Source organism: Physeter macrocephalus, chromosome 13 (genome assembly GCF_002837175.3).
Source record: "Physeter macrocephalus isolate SW-GA chromosome 13, ASM283717v5, whole genome shotgun sequence".
Taxonomy (NCBI): domain Eukaryota; kingdom Metazoa; phylum Chordata; class Mammalia; order Artiodactyla; family Physeteridae; genus Physeter; species Physeter macrocephalus.
The window spans coordinates 69,911,716-69,921,775 of NC_041226.1; the positions used below are offsets into that span (position 1 = coordinate 69,911,716).

The 10,060-nt window shown below is 41.1% G+C and overlaps 1 protein-coding gene across 23 annotated transcripts in view; it reads right to left on the reverse strand.

Moving 5' to 3' along the window:
- Nucleotides 1–10,060, reverse strand: part of DOCK9 (dedicator of cytokinesis 9) — a 291,607-nt gene that overhangs the window by 181,938 nt on the left and 99,609 nt on the right. For 4 of the 23 annotated variants that reach the window (XM_028497268.2, XM_055089691.1, XM_028497267.2 and 1 more), the window contains exon 1: nucleotides 3,305–3,528. The exons of 17 other annotated variants lie outside the window; for them this stretch is intronic. In XM_028497268.2, coding sequence (XP_028353069.1) covers nucleotides 3,305–3,430 — 126 coding nt within the window. In that variant the 5' untranslated portion in view covers nucleotides 3,431–3,528. Of the gene's footprint in view, nucleotides 1–3,304; nucleotides 3,530–10,060 lie in introns of those variants that run through there. 2 more of the 23 variants (XM_028497258.2, XM_028497254.2) reach the window with 1 other exon arrangement.

Below are 10,060 nucleotides of genomic sequence, written 5' to 3' on the forward strand. Positions count from 1 at the left end.
CATCTTTTAAAAAAAAAAAAAAAAAAAAATTGGGAATCCTCTGGCAGTCCAGTGGTTAGGACTCTGCACTTCCACTGCAGGGGGGCACTGGTTCAATCCCAGGCCACGTGGTGAGGCCAATAAATAAAGTTCTGATTGCTGTTTTTTAAAAAAAGAAAAATATCAGAAGTAGAAAAGGTGTTTCTGAAAAGATACTTCTTTAAAAATACCTAAGGAGTATACCTAACACGTGAAAACGCAGCTCTCTCCATCTTCCCATCTTACAACCTTCAAAATTCGCAAAATAAGACCTGTGCTGCAGTCCTCACCTGCCTCTTGAAAGTAACCCAATGCAAAGGCAACACACAGGACATAAACCCCAGCCAGTTCTGACTCTCTGAGGCCACACCCTTTTCCTCTAAATTGTTGAGCCGTAACAATTAGAATAAATTATTTCCAGGAATTACGTTAGAGTTTGGGGGGCAAAAATAGGTATTCAAATTCAGTGGGGTAACTAACTTGTAGACATCAAGAATATTCTGATTCTTCCCCTATTAGTCATTCACAGCCCACAAAGTCATTTTTCTATAGCGTTGGCAGTGAGCCTGGAGAGGAATGGGGAAATTTCACCATGCACTTCCTCCCATTTATTGTCACAGTGAAGGGACATGACCTACCTGCATAGGTGCCTGTAAGTTGAACCTTGCAGCCTCTGAAAATCTGTACTGTCCAAACATATACTTCTCTTAGAAACATTGACTTTACCTAGCATGGAACAAGTAGTCACTGCTAAGGGAAACTTAACTGTTGCCCTGGCAGAGGGGAAAGAAACATTGACTTCTGATAGAAGTTTTACAGAAAAAGTACTTCTGACCAGCATAAGTGTTTTCAGATACGATTACTAGTACATTCACTGTTAGTCACTCACAGCCCACAAAGCCATCTGTCAATGCTTATACATTGTACTAATGGCAAAAATTGGAAACAAATGGAATAAAATTATGGTACAGCCATTAAAAATGATGGCATAAATCTATACGTGGTAACAAAGAAAGATGTTCTTGATATGTTCTGGGAGAAAATTAATGCAGAAATTTATAGGACTATGCATTTTCCAAACACACACAATAAGTTATATTTTTATGTGCACAGGAGAAAGTTTGGAGAAAGTTATACACCAAATAATAAATGGCGGGCACTTTTGGAAATTAAAGGTAAGGGCACTTTACATTTCCCTATTTTACACAATTCATATTTCTAATTATATGCATTAATTACTTTTTTGCTTTCTAAACTATGTAATATTTTCCCCAAGGAGTGACTGTGTACATAACTAAAACCAGCAGAACTTGATTTCAAGATAAGTTACTTACATGCAAACATTACAGACTTGGGGATTCTCAACAGGCACACGGCTCCTAACATAACAGTAACGAGCAGCACTACAACACACAGATCTCATGGCTGTGCTGGCATACTTTTAAAAAATCATCTTGGAGAAAAGCTGTATTCCGAGCAGTGTGTTGAATTCTCATTTGTTGTGGGCAGTGAGAATCACAGGTAAGGAGATCTGCCCTGGGCAGAGGCTCTGCTTCAATATCCTTGCTTCTCTTATCTGGTAGTGGCTCTTTTTATCTTGCTTACCCCAACGGAAGAAGAGAAACACCATCAGATAAGAAAAAGTTTCTTGTTGTATCACTGTTGCCTTCCCCTCTCCCTCACACCTCTCTCTTCAGGTGCACGGGCCAGAGCTCTCCATGCTGCCAGAAGCTTTTGGGTCCCCACAAGCACTCCCACCAGGTGCAGCTGCAGCCAGCACAGCCTTATCCATTACAGTGGAAAACGAACTCCCCGTGGAACAGCCTGGAGTGAGATTTGACCTAAACAAATAACTGGGACATAAGCGGCTGATTTTTTAAGCACAAGAAAGAGAAGCAAGTTTTTTAAAAGTCACTTGGGTGATTAAAAAAAAAAAAAATCACAGAGCATCTTTCTACAGTGTATTTAATCCTCTGGACAAATATTTCTACACATCTGGAGAATCACTGACAAAAGCCTTTTAAGAATATTCACAAGGGAACCCAAACCACACAACTTCCTCCAAGAAATCATAAGCGACATCAGCTGGGAGCTTTAACCGGTTAAGTCTATTACTGCATGAAAGCTGCCCAAGCTTCTCAATGGATAAATGAACTATTGTGCTAGCAGAAAGGAATCCAAGATAACGAATAACATCTCTAAACAATGTTGGGAGCGGGGAGGGGGGCCTAAATCTCTCAGATGAAAACCTACAGTGAAAAAGCCCATCACACTTTACTGACTTTCTCAGTTCCTGGTTAGCAACGTAATTTTGACGGCAATACAATATAAGGCAGTCTCACAGGTCAAAGGCAATTTAATTCAAATCAAATCCATTACAGAGAAGTTTAAGTTCAGATTCTTAAAGACATTAATTGAAAATTAAGTTCATTAACCAAACACTTTATAACAGCAAATGAACCTCCGTGTTAAAAAAAAAAATCACTATATAAAATTGCTAAGTACAAGTTTAACAATCCCTTTAACAGATCATTTGAAAGGCTCAATTGTCCCCACCACAGGGCATGTTGGTGGTTTTTTGCAGTTTGCTTAAAAAATTATGTGCCTTTATTGTACTAAAGAAATTCCGAGAGAGAAGCACAACCTACTCATTGATAACAACAAAACCATTTTTCACATTCCTCCCTTACAAAGTCTACCGAAGCACTTGAATTTATCCAAACTGCTCTGAGTTTAGCTAATGTTAAAAATAGAAACTTTTCTATTAACTGTTTCAAAGCTTAGGTTATTTCTTACTTTGCTCAACTGAAGGCAAACCTGTTAAAATGAGTGAGAATACATGTAACTTCAGCAGTTACGTTCCTTAACACTCCCCCCACGTCATCATCATAATTTTCACAATCACATAAATACATAATGTAAATGTGTTTTAATTTTGCAAAAGACGTTTTTCAGTCCTATAAAAGGCAATTACAATGTGCCTCTTGGGTTTACGTTTGACAACAGTGCAGCTAGGTGAGACACGAACAATACAGAGTTGTTCTATACGAAGAAGCCTCCTGGAAACCACATTCACCCACAAAACGTCAACACATCTGTCCTCCCAAAGAGAATCAAAGTGGAACTGAAGTCAATCTACAGGAGGAAACAGAGAAGAGAGTTCGCCAGAAATAGGCAAGGCAAGTTTGAAATCAAACCAGAGAGCCAGAAGGCACCGAGCACGCACACGCAATAAAAGCACTGCGTGGAGAAGACAGCAGAAGCCCCGTGGATGGGGCCCTCTTACCAGCACTGGCCCTGGGCTCTCTGCTTCCACTTCTCCCTGGGCTGCATCCTTGCACTGCAGGGGGGACTCGATCACCAGCTCCTTTTTGACATTTCTACTACTTGTCCTGAATTTATCAGCCTGCATCCTGGGTTGAAAACGCAAGTCAGAGAGTCTGCAACTGGGACAGCTGCGAGTCCTTGGCTGTGCAAGGCACAAGCATGCCAGGGGCCTGAGGACGGAAAGGAAGCTGACTTCCCAGGCACAAGTGGTCAGCCGCGCCGGCTGGGTCTGCAGAGCCCGCTGGGGTGGGAGGGCCACAGCCTCCAGGGGTGTTACTACTGCTCGGGAAAATGGGAGGTTCCCACTCGTCGGCCAAAGGAAAACAACCCCCAAACTGTACAATGCACAGTGCACTGCCTCTTCGATAAAGACCGGCCTCATTGTGCCTGCTCCACGCGGCATGGGCCACATCGACCCGAATCAAAATAGAGCTGTGTTGAAAAGAAAACCAGTCACAGTTAGACTCCTTCGTAATTACTTCAAATCTGGAGCTGAGGAGAAGCTAGGTCATCTGGCTGTTCTAAAATTCTTATAGTGTTCAGGTGCTTTCCTTCGTGTTATGGCTAAACACCAAATGCTTGGCTGATGATCAAAGCAGGGAGGTGCAAACAGCAAGGGGTTCCTGTAGCCGGCACCTCACGCGTGCAGATGTAAGTGAAGCGTTTCTCCCTGCGCGACAGCCCGCAGCACGCAAACTTAATTTACCTACTACTTTATAGTAGATAAAAGATGAGGTCATCACACATTTTCATGAGATACCACATGTCATGGTAAATTAAACAAAGTATTACTTTAAATCCATCAATATGTATGTGAGTACCAATAGGTTAATGAGTCTGGTACTAGGTACTGAGAGGATCACAGTAAAAATATAAGGCAGAGTAGAGTGTCTCTCCCTTCCGGGAGTGTCAGAGCAAGTTGAGAAGGCAAGATTAACAGACATCATAAATAACAGATTCATACAATTAATAGAGATTTACACAAAAGCACAGGAAAGTAGATGGGTCACCATCCCATGGTTCAATGGTGATAGCACTTAAAATGTGTTTTCCCAAAAGCCTGCTATTTTAATCATTTCTTCACATTACTGGTGAAGTAACTTTTAAATCATCTCAGGAAGAAACAAAAGTGTTAAGGGATTTATTAATAAACTACATGGAAAATGCACATTAAGATGGGATTAAATATTAATCTGTACTTCCTGGGATGCTGCAGAGTTTCTCCCAATTAGGTATTCTGCTTGTTTCATTGAGACTGGGGAGAATTTAATAAGAGTGATAATAGAAGGAGAAGTAAACAATGGAATGAGGTATCACTTAACAACAATAGGTGCCACAAGGTATACAGGTGTATATATCCAGGAAAATATAGAAACTATTATGTAAGGTATAGGTACAAGTCTCTTCCTCTCCCGGTCAAGTGACTGAGGCTGAGAAGGCTCCGAGGGGGCACTGGGGGAGCCAAGATGGCGCCCTATGTCCACACGTTCTTCTTCCCACCAGGGCCCGCCGAGGTCACCCCAGTCTCTGTCACTCAAACATCAGGAATCTTTCTGAGTGTGGATACTATTGGGTAATGAGTCACAAGAGTTTTAGGAGTCCATTAAAAAAAATTAGTAGTTTCTATAATATTTTTTTTTAAACTAACCAATTTCTCAACCTTGGGTAATCTTTCAGGGTAATATAAACTCACCAAATCTGTGTTCCAAAATAATACAATCTATGGATTTTTAAAATCCATGTTTGGGGAGGGACTTCCCTGGCAGTCCAGTGATTAAGACTCCGTGCTTCCACTGCAGGGAGGACAGGTTCGATCCCTGGGCTGGGAACTAAGATCCCACATGCAGCACAGCACAGCCAAAACAACCAAACAAAAAAACCCACAACAACAAAATTAAAAAGAAAAAACAAAAAAATTGTTTTTAAATCTATCTTTGAAAAGTTACAAGAGGATAGAAAAAAAACCAAAGAGCCTGTAACATAAATATAGATTTGAAATAAGTTAAATCAAAACTTAGAAATGTTCTATAAATCAGAGGAGGCAAGCCATAAGCACTAAACAGACAAACTGAGCCTTAGTAAAGTACAACATAACCAACAGTTTGAAAACCTTTTCGAAATGGCTCGAGAAGTTCTAAAAAGCCCAATTCTTCCTCAAATCCCCATCATCATTAAGCCAACAGAAGTTCTAGACTTTAAGGAGAGAAGTGCTATCCTATTTATTGGATCAAAATACTCTGACATTCTGTAAGTAATGAGAAGGAACTGAAAAGGTTATTTATTTTATGAACACTGTAAGTGCTCACCGTGTCCCAAACCCTGCAGAGGTAATTTATTTAATCTTTATAACAACCCTATGAAGTAGGTAACATGATTATTCCCATTTTACAGATGAGGAAACTGATGGGCAGAGAGGTTACATATGTGCAGAAGGTCACACACTGCACTGGCAGTATGGATGCAGTGTACACACTCTTCACCATGATGCTATGCTGAACCAGTTTTCTATTCCAAGGATGCCAACAGCTAAAAAGCACAAATAGGTAAAAGCTACTGATCAGCAATTAGAGATAAAGGCAGCATCTGGGTTTAATCCAATCAAGGTTATTTCAGTGAGGAGGTAAAACTGTAAAAATGGCATAGCACAGTGCCTAATACATATGTAGGTATTTATTTAATGGTAATTACTATTGTTGCTGTTGCTATTCCAATCTGAAGAAATTAACCTTAGTCTAAAATTCAGGACTTTGGCTGTGTGATCTAAAAATGACAATTCTGCCTACTGTGTTGCTACAACACATTACAAAGTGCTTAGGCAATTTTTAATCCACCGCTCTTCCCTCTTTGCAGCTTGATTGTGACAAAAGCCTTCAAACAGTTGTCTTGATCCCCCTGTGTGCATGCCATGAGCATCTTCTTCTTTAAGTTTTTCTATACTTTTCAAAACTTTAGCCATGAATTTATGTTTCTTTTGTAATCAAGGAAAAAACTCTGAATTGGCTCTGAGCTTCCAGGTAGCCAAGACAGAAAGGCAAACATAATCAGTTCCATAATTCATATCATCAAAACCAAAAAACATACCAAGCTGTAAGGCAAGTACATTTTTTGAAGTTTCTCACACAGAGAGTTACATAAAAGAGAACTGATTAATGTCTAGACAAGGTTCTCAACATGTTTATAGGAAATGCAGCAGCAAAATTCACACAGCTTTCTCACCACCACCTCAGAGCTTTATACCGAAATCCCAGATAAAGGAAAGCAATTGTGAGAGCAAGACATTGGTCTAGCCTGTCACCTTCGAGTGGGTCCACTTTTTATGAAAGAAGGAAATTCTCAGGACTTAGAGGAATGGAGATACTATTGTCACCAATCCTGCCACCTAACTTCTCAGGCAATGTAAGGGGGCCCTTGTTCGATTCTGCTCATTGAAGACAGACCAACACTTCAGAAGTCTGCCTGTCAAGGGGAGTCACACAGTACAGAATTTAGCATCCGAACCTAAACCAACAAGTAGGATGTGGTTTCTCTAAGGGATTCATGAGATCGATGTCTGAGGACATGAGAATGACATCTGGTCAGAGCAGCCACAAGAGGAAATGCCATCTTAGAAGGATAGGAAGTATGTGGTCAAGTTCTACTTTACAATATTTCAAAGAACAAGGTATAGGCTGGACCTCTGGATTCAAATCCACAAACATTCACCAAGCTCCTAACTCTAGCGACCTCAAGTTCTTTCACACACTAACCAGTTTAACTCTTACAATAACAAATACGTCTATCAACATGCATTAAGTGTATAGAGTTTTACTGTTAAAACACAATGGAGTAAAAACCACGGGAAAGTAGGAACATTTCAGAGACAAGATGAAATGGATGTTTCTGTATATGGGTTTCAGCTCTCAGATTTTGATATACATACAAATTATTATGCAGGTTGGGTACAAAAAAAACATTAAGACTTTACAGGAAATTTAAGGCATTTTCCAAGGGTAATTTTTTACTATAAGGAAGGCTAACTTTAGACTCCAAAGCCCCCATCTTCCTCCTCCCACCATAAGATGAAGTTCCATCACATTCTGAAAAGCAAGAAGCTGAATAAAGGACCCTCTTGCCCAGAGGACATCTCAAGACCCTGTTTACATGCCACCTTCCCTCTGAAACTCCCTGGATCCTCCTGGCCAGACTGAATTAGCTCCTCTTCTGATGCCATCTGGGCATTAGCTTCATTTACCTCCAATCTTGGAGCTTTTCACAGTCTACCTTTTACTAAGTTTGTATGTGCCGCACTCTTCAGTGAGGCTGTAAATTCATGGGGGCAGGGACTGTATCTTAACCACCTCTGAGTCCCCAGTGTCTGAGGTACAGCAAGCATTCAAAACATATTGGCTGAATTGAATTCTTATGGCAGTTTTATGTCACCGGTTATCTTTAGCCCTAAAGTGCAATTTGGTGGTTGTAAAGTTATGCAAATATTTTCATTTGTTAATGACCCAAATTAAGGCAGAAGCATTCAACTGTTCATAAACTGAAACCCAACGGATCATTTACTAATAATTAAAATGTTCCTTTCTCCCAGCTAAGAAAATGTTATTCTGCAAAACTTGCTAGACAATTTTAAAGACAAAGGTATCCTTGGAAACAGTGTAAGTGAACCTGTAAGAAGTGCAAATAAACTTGTTTTTAGCAATGAATTATATAAAAATTCAAACTGCATTTTGCTGTAGCTAGTAACTATATAAAGAATGACTGGGCTTCCCTGGTGGTGCAGTGGTTGAGAGTCCGCCTGCCGATGCAGGGGACACGGGTTTGTGCCCCGGTCCGGGAAGATCCCACATGCTGTGGAGCGGCTGGGCCCGTGAGCCATGGCCGCTGAGCCTGCACGTCCGGAGCCTGTGCTCCGCAACGGGAGAGGCCACAACAGTGGGAGGCCCGCGTACCGCAAAAAAAAAAAAAAAAAAAAAAAAGAATGACTGTGCGAGGAATAAATGTCAATTATCTCCACTGAATTATATTACTCTATTAGAGGTTCTTGGAAGATCAGGAGGATATTTAAAATATAACAATTAACTTTAAAGGCAAATATATATATATATGCCTTTAAAGTATATGTAAAGTATATTTGAATAAATAAAGTGTATTCTACTTTGGAGTCGATAGTTAAATACATATTAGATATATACTCCGAAGTAATCATTCCTTTTCTCTTTTGTGGGAAAATGTGAAACGATAAGAAAAAATTATTAAGAAAAATTGCAAAAAGGAGCAAATGACTAAAGATTTTCCACAGTGTATGGGTCAGCTTGCTAGCCAGATTAAAGAAAAGGTGTTGGGAATATGATCTGTTCCTCTGAGAAAACAAAAATATGGTACACAGAAGTAGCAGAACAGAGTACAGGACAAGATTGGAGGCAATGGGTGCAGGGAGCAAAGTACTAAATAGTCAGTTATAGTAGAGGAGGGGTATGGTGACAAAAATGCAGGATAGATGTGGGGACAGGTAGAGGTGGGAGGGGAGAGGAGAGAAGGTTTCTATACCAGACCCCTGGGGCCTCTTAGAAGAGTTAATATCAAAAATACATTCTGGGCTTCCCTGGTGGCGCAGTGGTTGAGAGTCCGCCTGCCAATGCAGGGGACACGGGTTCGTGCCCCGGGTCTGGGAAGATCCCACATGCCGCGGAGCGGCTGGGCCCGTGAGCCATGGCCGCTGAGCCTGCGCGTCCGGAGCCTGTGCTCCGCAACGGGAGAGGCCCCAACAGTGAGAGACCCGTGTAACGCAAAAAAAAAAAAAATACATTCTGATATAAAGTCTGATGCTCACCTCAGTGACTTCTGTCATTAGAGATTTAATCAGATAATCACAGAAACGAGATACACATCATCATCTAGCCTAGTGTTTCTTAGCCTGGAATCCAATGCTGAACTTGGGAGGAAAGTAGTCCACGAACCCTCTAAACTTACATTCAAAATTTTGTGTTCCTGTAATTTATGAGGAGAAGCCCCTAGAGTTTATCTAGTTCTTAGAGAAGGGACAAAGGGAAGACCCTCCACTCACAGAATAAGGTAACTGGGGTCCAGAGGGACTAGCCAGAGAGTCAACCAAAGTTTTAAGATGCAAAGCTCTTCACTTTAGCAGGTTCAAATTCAATTTAAGTAGAGATAAAGCAATTTAAATGGTTTAAGTGGTTAAATAAACAGACCATTAGATGGCAATCAGCAGTGTCAACACCTGCAGTCTTACTCATTTGCTGATTGACTGCCAAGTCAGCAAATGAGTCATCAGATGAGGCCTAATGCCCAGGGGACACCCAAAGGCCAACATAGTAAACCTCCAAACAGGGCAAATAATAGAACCAATAAAAGTTATGTTTTTTGAGGACTTTTGATAACACTGAGGAAATGCCCACAATCATACACATATACAAGACTGAAAACAAAAGCAACGACAAAATGTGACTGCTGGTTACTTCTGGTATGTAAGATTATTAGTGATTTTATTTTTCTCATTCTTGTTTTCCAGATTTTCTTCAAAAGCACTTATCGGGCTTCCCTGGTGGCGCAGTGGTTGAGAGTCCGCCTGCCGATGCAGGGGACACGGGTTCGTGCCCCGATCCGGGAGGATCCCACATGCCGCGGAGCGGCTGGGCCCGTGAGCCATGGCCGCTGAGCCTGCGCGTCCGGAGCCTGTGCTCCGCAACGGGAGAGGCCACAACAGTGC